General features: G+C 38.2%; 1 protein-coding gene across 1 annotated transcript in view; it reads left to right on the plus strand.

The window, feature by feature from the left end:
- LOC126109565 (probable cytochrome P450 304a1) overlaps positions 1 to 17,840 on the plus strand; it is a 135,402-nt gene extending 117,562 nt beyond the window's left edge. The window contains exons 7-10 of the mRNA XM_049914587.1: positions 1,277 to 1,394; positions 9,332 to 9,473; positions 10,720 to 10,901; positions 16,367 to 17,840. Of these exons, the coding sequence (XP_049770544.1) occupies positions 1,277 to 1,394; positions 9,332 to 9,473; positions 10,720 to 10,892 (433 nt within the window). The 3' untranslated portion in view covers positions 10,893 to 10,901; positions 16,367 to 17,840. The remainder of the gene's footprint in view (positions 1 to 1,276; positions 1,395 to 9,331; positions 9,474 to 10,719; positions 10,902 to 16,366) is intronic.
- The last annotated feature ends 425 nt before the right edge of the window (positions 17,841 to 18,265 follow it).

Raw genomic sequence — 18,265 nt, forward strand, 5'->3', positions numbered from 1 at the left:
TTCTCAGATTAGATTTAACACATTACAGCTCATTTGTAAATCAGTCAGAAGTGAACCTGTTTTACACAGGTGAGTTTGATTCTTTGAAGAATCGTGTGTCTGGCTACCTCGAAGCTCTTCTTTAGGGGGAGGTGGGGTAAAGTGGACACTACGAGAAACTGAGTTTTCACTAAATCACGGTCATTGATAGAACGTTGCAACTTACACTTTTTGAATCTGCATATCATATCATATATTTTCAACTGATAGAGAAAATAATACACAGGAACCATATGCATTTTTGTAAAGACTTACAAAGTAGCTACTTTCTCCTAGCAAGGGGATTATGTGGTCAGTGGCAACACAGCAGAACCCCATGTTTAATTATTCTGATTTACAATATTTTCTAGGCATCTTGATGCCCTAATATCTAAATCAATAACAAGTGCCTACAGCAAACCATTTACTATCTGAGTTTTGCACTAGGCCAAATATAACAGAACAGTGGCAGCTTTAAATAATATAAATTAATTAATTCAATATCATAACAAATGGGTAGAGTAATGGATGATAGCTTTATACATGAAAGAGTTTAGAAGTCGATCTGATCTGTAGCATTACACATTATATTTGGAAGTAAGTAACTCTTATGTGGGTAAACACCTTCAGTGGTTCACAGATGGAAGTATCAGACTGAAAAAAGCAAGAAGGAACTATATCTGATGGCAAAAGACATTGTTTAAGCTCTGATATTCCAGTTGCAAAAGAAGTGTTACTCTACATATCACTGAAGTAACCTGAATAATATAAATGACTTACCTTGCATCAGATGATTGGAAATCAGAGTAGTTTCTACTAAAGAACAATGGAACAAGGTTCCTTTGTCAAAGTCACTGACAAAAATAATGGTGTATACTAGAACTACTCTGAGCACCTCTGAGCATGCAGTATCACTGTTAAAGGCGAAAAAACATGCAATGGCCACAACCCTTTACATGTTATCTTATCCATGACTTTTCCCCAGACCTTCCCTTGAGTTCCATTTCCGCTTCTTTATCATAGCTGTGGCACTACTGCATTGCTCAAACTTTCCACAGACAAATCTTCCTACCCTTCCTTGTACACCCTACAGGTCTAAATCAGGTATAATACAAATAGATCTCATACACTGTGGTAATACTTCAGTGCTCTCAGTGAACTTGTTACCCTAATTCTTTAAGTTTACCATCAGTTACAAAATTTGAAATTCCTTTTAAATGATGTCACATGAAAACAAAAAGCTTGTTTCATCTTGCAGTCTGCCCTACACAGAAGCAACGATACGGGAGGTGATGAGGATCCGGACCCTCACTCCCATCTCTATTCCCCATAAGGCCATGGAAGACACTACTCTCCAGGGATACAGTGTGCCCAAAGTAAGTCTTTCTTGTTTGTTTAATTTTGCTGGAGTATGTTGACCAAAAAACTACACATCAGCTGAAATTTTACAATTTTAGATAAATATAACAAAATGTACTTTAAAATCACACATGTGTATAATACTGAATATTTCTCCAAATTAATTCACTAATTTATGTGGTGGACTAATGAAACACTGAGATGGTACAGATAGCTTACCTAATACACAGTTCAGCTCTAACTGAAATATGTATTTGACTACCAATAATGGAAATTCCTGTATGGAGTATTCTATTGAAATACCCCCTCTGTGTTCATACATATCTCATAATTTTATATTGTATGTAACAATTCACAATTTATTCTATCTTGATTTGACATTTAATAACAAACTGCAATGGGGACTTGATGTGCGAAGCATGATAAAGAAGATCATATTTTGATCTGCTGGCATTGTAAACAGAGAGTCAAACTGTTCTTTTGCAAGCCTCATGTCAGGCAGAAATTCTTTTAACACAAAACTGCTGGAGTACAGAAAGTCATTAGTCAAATCAGGTGGCAGCCTTCATTCGTATCTATGTAATTACGTTTGTAAAGGGAATAAAAGTTCAGTGTGAATAAATAAAAAATTTGATGGTGAAATTTTCACTCTGCAGTGGAGTGCACCCTGATATGAAACTACCTGACAGAGTAAAACTGTGTGCTAGACAGAGACTCGAACTCAGGACCATTGCTTTTCACAGGAAATTTCTCTTCACTACATGAGGCTAACAAAAAAGAGTTTCCTCTCTATTAACAGCATTTGCCTGCAGAAGGCAAAGGTCCCAAGTTCAAGTCTCGGTCAGGCATATAGTTTTAATCTGTCAGGTAGTTTCAAAAAATTGGAGGCTGTTTCAAAAACCTTACGGTTGCCGATGACATTGCAGATCTGTCAAAGAGGTCAAAGTACTTGAAAAAGCAGTTGAACTGAATGGATAGTGTCTTAAGGAAAGGTTATAAGATGAGCACCAATAAAAGTAAAACAAGGTTAATGGAATGGAGTCAAATTAAATAAAATGGCAGTAAGAGAATGGGGTTAGAAAATGAGCCACTAAAAGTAGTAAATGAGTTATGATGTTTAAGCTGCAAAATAATGCAAGACAACTAAAACATAGGGGATATAAAGAACACATTACTAATAGCAAAAAAAGCATTTCTGTAAAAGAGCGATTTGTTAACTTCCAATACAAATTTAAGTTTTAGCGATATTTTTAGGTATTATGTCTGGAGTGTAGTTTGTACAGAAGTAAAATGTCTGTCTTAAGACGTTCAGACAAGAATATGAAGATATTGAAATGTGGTGCTACAGAAGAATGCTGAAGGTTAGATGGGCAGATAGCCTAACTAGTGAAGAGGTACTGAATAGGACTGGGAAAAAAGAAATTTATGGCACAAATTGACTAAAAGAAGGGATCAGTTGACAGAATACATCCTGTGGCATCAAGGAACTATCTACATCTACATTTATACTCCGCAAGCCACCCAACGGTGTGTGGTGGAGGGCACTTTACGTGCCACTGTCATTACCTCCCTTTCCTGTTCCAGTCGCGTATGGTTCGCAGGAAGAACGACTGTCTGAAAGCCTCCGTGCTCTAATCTCTCTAATTTTACATTCGTGATCTGCTCGGGAGGTATAAGTAGGGGGAAGCAATATATTCGATACCTCATCCAGAAACGCACCCTCTCGAAACCTGGCGAGCAAGCTATACCCCGATGCAGAGCGCCTCTCTTGCAGAGTCTGCCACTTGAGTTTGTTAAACATCTCCGTAACACTATCACGGTTACCAAATAATCCTGTGACGAAACGCGCGGCTATTCTTTCGATCTTCTCTATCTCCTCCGTCAACCCGATCTGGTATGGATCCCACACTGATGAGCAATACTCAAGTATAGGTCGAACGAGTGTTTTGTAAGCCACCTCCTTTGTTGATGGACTACATTTTCTAAGGACTCTCCCAATGAATCTCAACCTGGTACCCGCCTTACCAACAATTAATTTTATATGATCATTCCACCAAACCGTACCGCACGCATACTCCCAGATATTTTACAGAAGTAACTGCTACCAGTGTTTGTTCCACTATCATATAATCATACAATAAAGGATCCTTCTTTCTATGTATTCGCAATACATTACATTTGTCTATGTTAAGGGTCAGTTGCCTCTACCTGCACCAAGTGCCTATCCGCTGCAGATCCTCCTGCATCCCGCTACAATTTTCGAATGCTGCAACTTTTCTGTATACTACAGCATCATCCGCAAAAAGCCGCATGGAACTTCCGACACTATCTACTAGGTCATTTATATATATTGTGAAAAGCAATGGTCCCATAACACTCCCCTGTGATGCGCCAGAGGTTACTTTAACGTCTGTAGACGTCTCTCCATTGATAACAACATGCTGTGTTCTGTTTGCTAAAAACTCTTCAATCCAGTCACACAGCTGGTCTGATATTCCATAGGCTCTTCCTCGGTTTATCAGGCGACAGTGCGGAACTGTATCGAACGCCTTCTGGAAGTCAAGAAAAACAGCATCTACCTGGGAGCCTGTATGTAATATTTTCTGGGTCTCATGAGCAAATAAAGTGAGTTGGGTCTCACACGATCGCTGTTTCCGGAATCCATGTTGATTCCTACATAGTAGATTCTGGGTTTCCAAAAACGACATGATACGCGAGCAAAAAACATGTTCTAAAATTCTACAACAGATCGACGTCAGAGATATGTGTATATAGTTTTGCGCATCTGCTCGACGACCCTTCTTGAAGACTGGGACTACCTGTGCTCTTTTCCAATCATTTGGAACCTTCCGTTCCTCTAGAGACTTGCGGTACACGGCTGTTAGAACGGGGGCAAGTTCTTTCGCGTACTCTGTGTAGAATTGAATTGGTATCCCGTCAGGTCCAGTGGACTTGCCTCTGTTGAGTGATTCCAGTTGCTTTTATATTCCTTGGACACTTATTTCGATGTCAGTCACTTTTTCGTTTGTGTGAGGATTTAGAGAAGGAACTGCAGTGCGGTCTTCCTCTGTGAAACAGCTTTGGAAAAAGGTGTTTAGTATTTCAGCTTTACGCGTGTCATCCTCTGTTTCAATGCCTTCATCATCCCGGAGTGTCTGGATATGCTGTTTCGAGCCACTTACTGATTTAACATAAGACCAGAACTTCCTAGGATTTTCTGTCAAGTCGGTACATAGAATTTTACTTTCGAATTCACTGAACGCTTCTCGCATAGCCCTCCTTACGCTAACTTTTACATCGTTTAGCTTTTGTTTGTCTGAGAGGTTTTGGCTGCGTTTAAACTTGGAGTGAAGCTGTCTTTGCTTTCGCAGTAGTTTCCTAACTTTGTTGTTGTACCACGGTGTGTTTTTCCCATCCCTCACAGTTTTACTCGGCACGTACCTGTCTAAAACGCATTTTATGATTGCCTTGAACATTTTCCATAAAAACTCAACATTGTCAGTGTCGGAACAGAAATTTCCGTTTTGATCTGCCTTCTCTTACTCTTGCTAAACAGATAAACCTTCCTCCCTTTTTTTATATTCCTATTAACTTCCATATTCAGGGATGCTGCAACGGCCTGATTCCCTGTTCTGCACATACAGAGTCGAAAAGTTCGGGTCTCTTTGTTATCAGTAGGTCCAAGATGTTATCTCCACGAGTCGGTTCTCTGTTTAATTGCTCGAGGTAATTTTCGGATAGTTCACTCAGTATAATGTCACTCGATGCTCTGTCCCTACCACCCGTCCTAAACATCTGAGTGTCCCAGTCTATATCTGGTAAATTGAAATCTCCACCTAAGACTATAACATGCTGAGAGAATTTATGTGAGATGTATTCCAAATTTTCTCTCAGTTGTTCTGCCACTAATGCTGCTGAGTCGGGAGGTCGGTAAAAGGAGCCAATTATTAACCTAGCTCGGTTGTTGAGTGTAACCTCCACCCATAATAATTCACAGGAACTATTCACTTATACTTCACTACAGGATAAACTACTACTAACAGCGATGAACACCCCACCACCGGTTGTATGCAATCTATCCTTTCTAAACACCGTCTGTACCTTTGTAAAAATTTTGGCAGAATTTATCTCTGGCTTCAGCCAGCTTTCTGTACCTATAACGATTTCAGCTTCGGTGCTTTCTATCAGCGCTTGAAGTTCCGGTACTTTACCAACGCAGCTTCGGCAGTTTACAATTACAATACCAATTGCTGCTTGGTCCCCGCATGTCCTGACTTTGCCCCGCACCCGTGGAGGCTGTTGCCCTTTCTGTACTTGCCCAAGGCCATCTAACCTAAAAAACCGCCCAGCCCATGCCACACAACCCCTGCTACCCGTGTAGCCGCTTGTTGCATGTAGTAGACTCCTGACCTATCCAGCGCCCATCCGAAACCCCACCACGCTATGGCGCAAGTCGAGGAATCTGCAACCCACACGGTCGCAGAACCATCTCAGCCTCTGATTCAGACCCTCCACTCGGCTCTGTACCAAAGGTCCACAGTCAGTCCTGTTGACGATGCTGCAGTTGGTGAGCTCTGCTTTCATCCCGCTAGCAAGACTGGCAGTCTTCACCAAATCAGATAGCCGCCGGAAGCCAGAGAGGATTTCCTCCGATCCATAGCGACACACATCATTGGTGCCGACATGAGCGACCACCTGCAGATGGGTGCACCCTGTACCCTTCATGGCATCCGGAAAGACCCTTTCCACATCTGGAATGACTCCCCCTGGTATGCACACGGAGTGCACTTTGGTTTTCTTCCCCTCCCTTGCTGCCATATCCCTAAGGAGCCCCATTACGCGCCTGACGTTGGAGCTCCCAACTACCAGTAAGGCCACCCTCTGCGACCACCCAGATCTTGCAGACTGAGGGGCAACCTCTGGAACAGGACAAGCAGCCATGTCAGGCCGAAGATCAGTATCAGCCTGAGACACTATCAGTGTGGTAATAGAAGGAAGTGTGGAGAACAAAATTGTAGAAGGAGACCAAGGCATGAATAGAGTAAGTATGTTCAAGCGCATACAGGTTGCATTAGTTATGTAGAGATGAAGAGACTTGCATAGAGTAGACTAGTAAGGTGAGCTGCAGGAAACTAACCTTGAGGCTGAAAACCACAACAACAACAAAGAAGTAGCATAATCCTAATGTAAGAAAGTATAATTACCTTTTCAAAGAGACTCTTGATGTAAATTAGCCACACTCATTGTTGCAGTTAGTACTTTCATTTTTGAATTCTGAGTAATCAAATTGTGTATACAAATATTAATAATTAGGATAATATTTAAATGAATTCACCTATTCTGTATCCATTGATATTTGTGATTTATTCAGAGTCATTCTAATAAGAGGTCAGCTTCACAGACTGACTATACAGCTTATTACTCGTTGACTGACTATACAGCTTATTACTCGTTGCAGGCTAAACCGAGACTGACTTTACAAAACATTTCTAATTGAATGCTAAACACCTATTCTGAGATTGACTATTACATTTGGTAACTATGAAGATAGCCTTTGGCACCATGTACCATGCCTAACTATGAAGACAGCCTGTGGCACTGTATACCATGCCTAGTTAAAAGTTGGCATAGGAAAGACTGCACCAAAATATCAATATACAGAGTTACATATTCAGCAGCGACATAAAAGATAGAAAACTTTAGTAATACTTTTACACATTAAGTCATCAAGTTATTTTGAATGGTAAGTGCCATTACGTTCTAGAAATGGCTTTTACAGTAGGCTCTATTTTTATGAGTGAATTCTGGGGGCACTCTTTTCTCCGCAAATTTCCAGAAACCCAAATTTTATATTTGAAATATTTCATTGACTAATATGTTTTGCAGTAAAATGTTGCATTGTTGCAAACAGACAGATTAGGGCTACAAAACAGTAACTGAATTTTTGGAACAATTACATTCCTTAATAGTCAGACACTCTTGAATTCTTACTGCAACAATAATTTTGAATAAATATGTTTCTTAAATTACACAGGGCACACCAAAGAAAAGATTTTTTTCCTTTATAAAGAAGGAATTCAGAACTTTCAAATAGGATATATCAGTCCCAAAACAAAAAATTATTTCTGGGATCAGATTTTTACGTACACAAAGTTTATGTGAGTCTTCAGTTATGAATATTTCCTTAACTTAACAATTTATAATCAACAATATGAATTAGGATGGATTGTTAATAGTCCCACAGAGGAATTGTTGAGCAGCAGACAGGCACATTTGAAAGTGAACTACGCTATTGGACAAAGTCCGCCATTAGATTTAGAGAAACACACATGTATTCATACATGCACAACTCACTTTCATATGATGACTGTCGTCTCAGAGCCCACGCAACACCTCCTCTGTAACGCTACTGCCCACCCCAATGGAGATCACTACTCCCTGAAGAGGAGCCTCAGCGCCTTGAGATGATGGTTGCCGTGTGTGTGCGCGCAAGTTGTGCATTACTAAATTTGACTGGTAGCTGAATCTACTTTTAAAAGTGTCTGTCTGCCAATCAATGTTTCTTTTATATGCTGTGTAGTAATCTATCCTCATTCATTCTGTTGTTACTCCATACCAGATTTTACATTGTTTCTAAACAAATTACTCATAATCAAACAATGGCAAATCCAGGTTGGAATGTAACAATATTATGGAGAAGGAAAGTTGCTACTCACCATATAGCGGAAATCCCGAGTCACAGATAGGCACTTACAAACAGACTCACACAATTAAAGCTTTTGGCCACTGGCCTTCGTCAACAATAGACACACATATGCACACACAAACACTCATGCAAACGCAACTCATATATACGACTGAAGTCTTAGGCAACTGAAACCACAATGTGAGCAGCAGCACCAGTGCGTGATGGTAGTGGCAACGGGGAAGCCTGTGGGGGAGGGGGGTAAGGAGGAGGCTGGGGCAGAGAGGGGGAGGGATAGTATGGTGGGGGTGGTGTACAGTGGAGTGCTTGCTGCAGGTTAGATGGAGGGCAAGGGAATGGTGGGAAGGGGGAGCGGGGGAAGTAGTCGAAAAGGAGAGAAATAAAAAGACTGGGTGTGGTGGTGGAATGATGGTTGTGTAGTGCTGGAATGGGAACAGGGAAGGGGCTGGATGGGTGATGACAGTAAGCAATGAAGGATGAGGCCAGGAGGGTTATGGGAACATAGGACGCATAGCAAGGAAAGTTCCCACCTGCGAAATCCAGAAAATCTGGTTAGTGGGAAGGATCCATTTGGCACAGGCTGTGAAGCAATCACTGAAATGAAAGATATCATGTTTGGCAGCGTATTCAGCAACAGGTGGTCAACTTGTTTCTTGGCTACAGTTTGTCAGAGACCATTCATGCAGATAGACAGCTTGTTGGTTATCATGCCTACATAGATTGCAGCACAGTGGTTGCAGCTCAGCTTGTAGACCACAGGTAGCCCTGCCTTTGATGAGACAGGTGATGTTAGTAACCGGACTGGAGTAGGTGATGGTGGGAGGATATATGGGAAAGGTCTTGCTGTCAGGATTCTAATATCAGTTATATAATGAACAATGAAGGGCCAAATTTTTGTAGTACTGTACACATGGCTGCATCTTTTTTATGTAAGAAACATTTGTGTATTTCAATATCAGAATAATGTATTTTTGGTCATCATGGGTTAGTTTACTTGCTGATCCAGTGCATTTTGTATAAATTTGTATATTGTTGGTTTTGGTCCTTTTTATGACATTCTTTGAACAACATTTATAGAAACTAACACGACCCAGGGAATTACATTACAAGCTTGTGTGTATAGCAAGAGCCTGATGGTGCCTCACCTTCATTTGACTTTTATGTCAAAATACTAATTTCTCACTTGTATACAAGGTGCACATTAATAAACAGTGTGAATAAACTGAACATGTGATTTTCTTGTTGCAGGGTACCGTTGTGATAACCTGCTTATATAGCATGCACATGGATGGAGATCTATGGGGTGACCCGAAGACCTTCAGGCCTGAGAGGTTCTTGGATGGCAATGGAAAACTCAGCAAGAAAGACTTTACTCTGCCATTTGGGGCTGGTGTGTATACTGCTTCTTTAGTCCTACTTTTTTTTTTAGATTTTTCAAGAATATGATACGGTACAACTGCTACCCATTGACAAAAGCAGTAGAGCAAGAAAGGTATTACAAGCTCTGTTTAAGAGAGAGCGATTACTCACTACCAGTAAAGATGTTTATGTCACAACAAACTGGCCCAAATTAGATCTATAGACAAGCAAAGAACTAAAGTAATCTGCCTCTGGTAAAAAATTATCCCATTGTAATCACTAATTGTGAACAATAACCTACAACTTTGTTCAGCATGTATTTAATATGTATTAAATAGTGGATGTCATATTAGTACAAACTTCAACACTAAGTTTGTTCATACCTCAAAATTCAGTATGACATTTCTCATATTTTTTATATCTCAAAGTTTTTTTTGCATTCTGTACCTCAATTGGTAAAAATAGAACTCTTATAGAATCACTTCACTTCATTGTCCATCTATCTGTCCGACTGTAAAAATCCTTTTCATCAGGAACAGGTAAACATATGTTGAAATGTACACCACAGTCCTTTGCTGGTGTAAAAAATTGAAGCTTCTAAGTCAATGCAATCAAAACTTATGGCCATTTATGTCATATTTTCATACTTGAAAACTCACTTATCGAAACCTACTGTGTTCTCCCCGTTGAGCTAGAATCAGAAAAATTGGCAAGAAGGTTTCACAGTGAAAGTAAAGGAAGAGATCTGGAAAGTATTAATTTGTAATAATATCACACAAAAATGAATATTTCTTTTGTGAATTGTTGTCCAACTGTCTGTGTGTCCGTACGTCTATTAAGATCCCTTTTACTCAGGAATGGGTGGACACATCACGTTGAAATTTATGCCACACACTTAGGTCTATGGTCCGTTAGTGGTGTAAAAATAGTTCAGCTTCTAAGTTAATGCAGTCAAAAGAATACAATGGACAAAAATATCATGTTCTGATGCTCTTGGGCCTGTGGTTCACGTAAATAATAAATTATAACACTGAAGTTAACGTAACATTGATGCATTTTATGATTGTTGCAAGCATATGCATCACTCACTTAGAGATTCTGTATTGCAAAATGAGCTTTAGCTTTAGTTGTACTTCAAATTTAAGTTCTTGCCTGCAAAATCTGTCACGTTGACACCGCAACTTTTGATCTGTACCTTACTGTATGTCATCTGAGACATGCTAGACATTCGCCCAGAATGGAAGAAGAGTATGTCCACATGTCCCCTCATGTTGCAGGTAAGCGGCTGTGTGCCGGAGAGACTTTTGCCCGGCAGAATTTGTTCCTCACGTTCTCGACACTCATGCAGAACTTCTCAATCAAGTCAGATGGTGTGCCCCTGCCAGACAGCAACATTCCTGGCATCATTGAGACGGCTCCCGCATTTTGGGCACAGTTCGAGTCTCGCTGAACGAACACTGTAAGTTATCTAACCTGGTACTTAGTCCTCTCTTGGCCTCTTGCTGTTACCCTCCTGTTGTTAATGGATTTGACAAACATATGTTAAATAAAGTAAATTGAATTGCAGTAGCTGATATTTTATCTTTTTGTATTTATTCACAAACAATGCTGTCTGTCAGATGATCAGCTATGTAACAAGCTAGGGTCTAAGTATTGCAACCAGTTTAGCAAGTTACATAATAAGCATCATATCACAAAGTTCTCTAATGGCAAACAGACACATTAATTTACACTATCTGGATATGGGTTCCACATTCTGATAGCTAAATAAAGACTGAGAACATGATGTTGGCAATGACTACTGAACTGCAATTTGCATATGGTTACATTTTGATATCTAAATGTACTGACCTTGGCATGGTGTGCCATGCCCATTTTTTAGATGAGTTTAATAACAGAAAAGAAGAAACTTTGAGGTTCGCCGATGACATTGTAATTCTGTCAGAGACAGCAAAGGACCTGGAAGAGCAGCTGAACGGAATGTCTTGAAAGGAGGATGTAAGATGAACATCATCAAAAGCAATGAGGATAATGGAATGTAGTCGAATTAAATCGGGTGATGCTGAGGTAATTAGATTAGGAAATGAGACACTTAAAGTAGTAAAGGAGTTTTGCTATTTGGGGCGCAAAATAACTGATGATGGTCAAAGCAGAGAGGAGACTGGCAATGGCAAGGAAAGCGTTTTTGAAGAAGAGAAATTTGTTAACATTGAGTATAGATTTAAGTGTCAGGAAGTCATTTCTGAAAGTATTTGTATCGAGTGTAGCCATGTATGGAAGTTAAACATGGACAATAAATAGTTTGGACAAGAAGATAATAGAAGCCTTTGAAACGTGGTGCTACAGAAGAATGCTGAAGATTAGATGGGTAGATCACATAACTAATGAGGAAGTATTGAATAGGATTGGGGAGAAGAGAAGTTTGTGGCACAACTTGACTAGAAGAAGGGATTGGTTGGTAGGACATGTTCTGAGGCATCAAGGGATCACCAATTTAGTATTGGGGGGCAGTGTGGAGGGTAAAAATCGTAGAGGGAGACCAAGAGATGAATACACTAAGCAGATTCAGAGGGTTGTAGGTTGCAGTAGGTACTGGGAGATCAAGAAGCTTGCACTGGATAGAGTAGCATGGAGAGCTGCATCAAACCAGTCTCAAGACTGAAGACCACAACAACAACAATATCAGAAATCACAAAATGGTAAAATTTATTTCTTATTACATGTTAAGTAATAACATACAAACAGGAAAATTAAAAGATTCAAAGACACAATAGACATTGACAAAAGATCAGCATACCCAGAAAATGGCAAATATAATAGTTACTATTTTGTAAGGTACACAGGAATTGTCAAAGCCCACCAAAAAGTTTTGAGAATGTTAAATTGTCTAATTGGAATAATCAGCAAACTAACAACTTAACTTATTTTAATAAAAGTAGGCATTTTTGGAATCAGAAAAATAAGTATTGCAAAGCTATGGTACTGAATTTGGAAAATAAGCACCATTTAAGATTAGAACTTTCTGGAGCATGGTAAGTTTTAATACATGTGACTTTTAAACTTTAAGGTTCTTGGAAAAAATAAAACATCTATTGGAAAGAAGAGAACAGGGCTTGCCAAAGAACTATACCAACTTATAAATAACAACTATTTGTTCACTGAAAATATTGCCTTCATGTGGTTTGCAAGTATAGTAATCACTAATATTTCTTTAAAGAAAGTTTTCAGATGAACTAATATTATTGTTATTAATAATCTAAATTTGAAAAACCAGGGCCAAATGCAAATCAGAGTCCCAGAAGAAGTTGACAAACCAATTTGTGAAGATAAAAACAATAAATCTCCAGGGAAAGTTCGAATACTAGCAGAATGTGGAAAATAAGTGGTAGAAGCTTCACTTACAAAATTCGTAAAGTTCTTCCAGATATTTGGCCAGAGGGAACAATCCCTAAGGAATGACAGTATACCGTAATCCGCCCATTACACAGGCCAACAACGGAAAAACTTTTTTTCTGAAATTACCTTATTATTATGTTTTTTAGGGTGGGAAATCCAAATGATACTTAAAAACTGTATCACCCACCATTTCTTTACATTTGACAGTTAAATTCATTAAATTAAGTGATTTTTTAAAAGAATTTAGCAACTTTTATACAGTTAAAATAATTTAAAAAGGAGGTGTAATGAATGTAGATTATGTTGGTACCACTGCTGAAAAACATTTTCTGACAAAAAAAGGTCGATTCTTTTTTGTGTTAACAGATGGTGTTTTGTTAATTGTCAACCTAACATCACTTTCCCCTTTCCTGTACATGTGCTCAGTACAATGTCTAATCATGGTTGTAAAAACTCTGCTGACAGTTTTTGTTATATTTGTGGTGAATTTGTGATTAAAAAACACCAAAGAAACATTACAGACTTTGTGAAAAAGGTTTATCTATCATACTTTGGATCTAAACTTGCTGATAATGATAAATCTTGGGTGCTGCAAAAGATATGTTATGTGTGTGTTGAAGATTTGAGAAAATGGTCCAAAAAGGAGGAAAAAGCCATTAGATTTTCTGTTCTTACGATATTGAGGGAGCCAAGAAATCATTCCGATGATTGCTACTTTTGCAGTGTTGATATTACTGGTCATAATTCGAAAAACAAGAAGGTAATAAGCTACCCTAACCTTCCGTCCACCATCTGACCAGTAGGGCATGGTGTAGATTTTCCGGTTCCTGAACCACCAGATGATTTAAATTTTATTCCAACAGAAGTATTTTCTGATATACAATGTGATTTAGATGAACCAGATGATGATGAATTCCATTGTGATACAGAAAGTCTAGAGCCCAAATTGTTTACGATTTGGTTAGGGTTCTAGGCTCAACAAAAGAAAAAGCTAAATTACTTGGCTCTAGATTAAAATAAAAGAACTTACTGGCAGTTGAACCAGCATATAAATGTATAGAAAGAGAGAGCAGCAATTTTCCAAGTTGTTTCAACAAGAGGGTGATTTAGTGTACTGCTCAGACATTCCTGGTCTGAAGAATGAGTTTGGTATTGAATACGAAACAGAAGACTGAAGGCAGTTTATCGATTCATCCTCAACTAGTTTAAAGGCTGTTTTATTACACAATGGTAACATGCATGCATCTATACCTGTTGCTTATTCTGTACATATAAAAGAAAGCTATGAAAACTTAGAAGTAGTGCTAAATATAATAGGTTATTCTGCTCATGGTTGGATGATATGTGGCAGTCTAAAAGTAACATGCATGCTCCTTGGTCAGCAAGGTGGCTTCATCAAATTTCCATGTTTCTTGTGGGAATGCAACACTAGGGCTAGGGATAAACACTGGTGCAGAAAGAACTGGCCTGTGAGGGAGTCTTTAAAACATGGTGAGAAGGACATTCTATGCAAAAACCTTGTAGATCCAAAACATGTACTCGCACCACCTCTACATATAAAGTTAGGCCTAATGAAACAGTTTGTAAAGGCTTTGCCTAAAGATGGACCATGTTTTAAGTATCTCTATCAAGAGTTTCCACACCTTTCAGAAGCTAAACTAAAAGAAGGCGGCTATGTCAGATCTGACATTAGAAAACTGATGTTTGATGTTAACTTTGAATCCACAATGACCTTAAATGAGAAAGAAGCATGGGTATCATTTAAGCAAGTCATTACGAAGTTCTTAGGACATGAAAAATACCCAGAATATGTTTCTATTATAGCTACAATGTTAAAGAAGTTTAAAACTTTAGGATGTTTGATGAGACTGAAAGTTCACTTTTTGGACAGTCACCTTGATTACGTCCTGGACAATATAGGAGATGTTAGTGAGGAGCAAGGAGAACGTTTTCACCAGGACATTAAAGTGATGGAAAAAACCTATTAAGGCCGCTGGAACACCAACATGCTGGGGGATTATTGTTGGTCACTTCACCAAGAAGATCAGCAAGCAACTCTTCATAGAAAAAGCTACACAAAAAGCTTCAAAGAAAAAAGAGAAAGAAAATACAAACCAATCCCAGATGACAAGTGAAACCTCTATTGACACATATCATTGTCTTAAGTAGCTTACTGTAAATACAAACCATGCTTATGTTGTAACAAAGTGTTTCATTAATTTCCCCATTTACCGTATAGTACAGGATTTTTATACTTTATGCTTAGTACATATTGCTTGAAAACTATGGGTGATACAAAAAAACTAAGGCTAGATTTGGATTCAGCTCATAAAAATCTATAAAGATCAGCTATCAAAGTAAAAAAGTTTTTCAAAAAATTTTTTTGTTGGCCTGTGTTACACAAGAAAGGTGATAGGACTGACATAAAATAACTACAGACAGATTTCATAGGTGCCAGTTACTTACACAATCATTTCAAAAATAATATTTGAAAAGTTGGAAGCTCAAACAGACCATTTAATTAGCAAATATCAAGCTGTTTTAGAAAAGGTAGATCCTGTTTGGAACAAACTCTTTATCTCAAGATGGTCTTACAAAACCACAAAGGCAGGCAAATCGTGATCACCTTTGTATACTTCAAAAATCATGTGATTCAATAGATATACGCCCATTGTTTAATATGATAGAAAAGCTTAAAGTGGATAGAAAGACAAACAGTTGATTAAACAAACATTAACTGATACCACCTCAAAGGTTAAATTCCAAGGTGAAATGTCTGAACCTTTTGATACAAAAACCGGAGTTCAAAAGGGAGATAGTCTATCTCTCTTACAATTCAGTCTTGTACTAGAAAAAGTAAGTAGGACATCATGAAAAGGAGTAAAAGGAAACTAAAACTCATTTATGATGTTTATCTTGCGCAGATGAGCTAAAATTTCTTGTTGAAAAAAAATAATACATGGAAGGTTCTCCTCAGTACCTGGATAATAATAATTTTGTGTGGAAAAATGGCCTGGTGCAAGTCTCAGTTGGGCACTGCTTCAGCGAGTTGCATATCCCAAGTCCTGCAGTTCTCAACCCTATGGTGCAAGTCTAGAAAATCACAGCCTAACTTGCTATAGAGTCTCCATCGTCTCTGGTTAAAGCCTTACACTACACCCAGAACCAGTGGGCCTGCCTACGTCTTTCATCTTCTCAAAGAAGCTATGAAGTTTCTCCATCTTCTTTTCATAGAAGTATTTTTAAAAAAAGAACTAAGAAAAAGGATGAAGGATATAAAACTGTACTTCAGCTGGAAATAAGTGTGAAATTTGCATTAGACCTCAGAAAGATGCTACAATATGGTTATTTGATGAGAATACTTTTGAATAATATCCCAAAAGAATATCCAGATGCTAATGGGCAAAACACACAGAGGAAGACATCATGATGTCTGAAGGAGCAAACCCTTTAAAGAGGTGTGCATGTGTATATTGCTATTGTCTTTATTGTCTTCTAAATATCATAACACAAATTTTATTTTCACAGGGTGACTATAATGCCCCCACGGAGATACTCAGGATTCTGTAGGATCCACCAATGCAGGAGTATGCACTCATCTATTTGCTTTATATACAGGATACTGGCACTCGCATGATGATGTGTGTGGGTGTTCAACACAAAGACTGCAACCCAGGACAATATTAATGTAAAATTAACACAAAGTAGTGCGAATATATTCTTGGACACGATGAAGCCAACAGTTTTTATAGGTTTATTTAGCTTTCTTAGTGGATAAAACTATTTTGAGAGGACAAACCTCATGAACTATCAAAGGACGACTGTCACATTGGTGAAGAACTATTCTATTTGTGTTTCTAACAGTCATACATTTGCAGCATTTGTGATTGAAGGTTGGAAGCACCAAAATGTTCATGTTCAGTGTAACTGGCATTATCTTGATCAACGTTATCGCTGCTACGAGAGCAAGTACTTCACAAAAAGTTTGCCACTGATTTACTGATTTTCTGGTAACTCATTTTCTATCTGGAATCAACACACTGTATTCAAAGTGTAACCTTTATGTTAGATATGATATCACATATGATACATGAGGCATAAATTTTCAAGAAAGAGACAGAGGTTAGATGGGTAGTAACAAGTGTTAGTGCATCGTATGGCTTCCTTTCTCCAAATCAGGTGTGAGTGTACATTACGTTTACAGGACAAGTTGCAAAATTTTTGGTAGCTTATGAAGGACAGGCATCTACTTTGTTTCCTGTTTCTGAGGGATATCAGAAAATGTGAGTGCTATTGTGTGTTCTATGAGCTATGAACCTTTAATATAGATTACTAATGAGACTAGAGCTAGACAGACAACTGACTGCAATAGTTACCAGGTATATAAGAGACAAGCAAGTGGGGAAAATTCTTTGTTGTAAAAAGATTATAACACCTCCTTGAATGTACAGACCCTAAGACCGCGTTATCAATTGAAATTTAATACTCAAGAAATCATGCAATTCTTAATATGCTCAGACAAAATTCTCCAGCTCACAAATGAAGTAGAGTATGTTCACACACAGCACACTCACCAGTGTTGTTGGAAGTTACATAGCAGCCAGGAAAGAGAACCACAGGTAACCAGCTGCAACACAGGGGGTTAGATTCATTGCACTATGCACAAAATGTGTACAACCATGAAATTTTTCTCTCAAAAAGTTAATACCTAATAAGTAAGATAATTAGTTTGCAAAAGATGTTATCTGTTCTTAATAACTAGCATTATTTGCAGTGATTGGCTGTTTCTTTTACTATCTGTGAGATTTTACCTGTAAAATAACTTATTTTCACCACAGTGTTTGTGAAACAGTGTCAGTAACCTTAAAGGCCAATACTGAATTTCGTATTTTAGTAAATTGTTTTCCTAAGATAGAGCATTATATTTTACTGTCTAGTACATGTTTCTTATAAGCTACAAATAAAATGTCAGTTTTAGATAAATAAAGTGATTGTGAATACATGACACGTCTCTTCTTCATTAATCCTCAATTAAAAATCTCATCTGGTTCATCATCAGAATTATTGTGTAGTTCTCCTTTAAATTGTTAATTTGACACTAAGTGAATTTGAAAATAAGAACACAGTCTCTTTTTGACTGTATCCCCTATGACATCTTACTAACCAAACTACAGTATTATGGAACAAATGGCACAGCAGTAGAAATAATTTTTTTCCAAATAATAGGAGGCTATTCATGTTAATTCAAAATAGGCATTCTTCCTTGAAGAAAGTTACATCAGGTGTGCCTCAGGGCTCTGTCCTTTGACTATTTTTCTTCACTGTTGCAATCACCGATTTGCCACATTATGACGGGATCAGTCAGTTATTTGCTATGCTGATGATACAATTTTAATCACCGCAGATCAAGCTATGTCAAGGTCATGC

Source organism: Schistocerca cancellata, chromosome 12, assembly GCF_023864275.1.
Source record: "Schistocerca cancellata isolate TAMUIC-IGC-003103 chromosome 12, iqSchCanc2.1, whole genome shotgun sequence".
In the NCBI taxonomy this organism is placed as follows: Eukaryota; Metazoa; Arthropoda; class Insecta; order Orthoptera; family Acrididae; genus Schistocerca; species Schistocerca cancellata.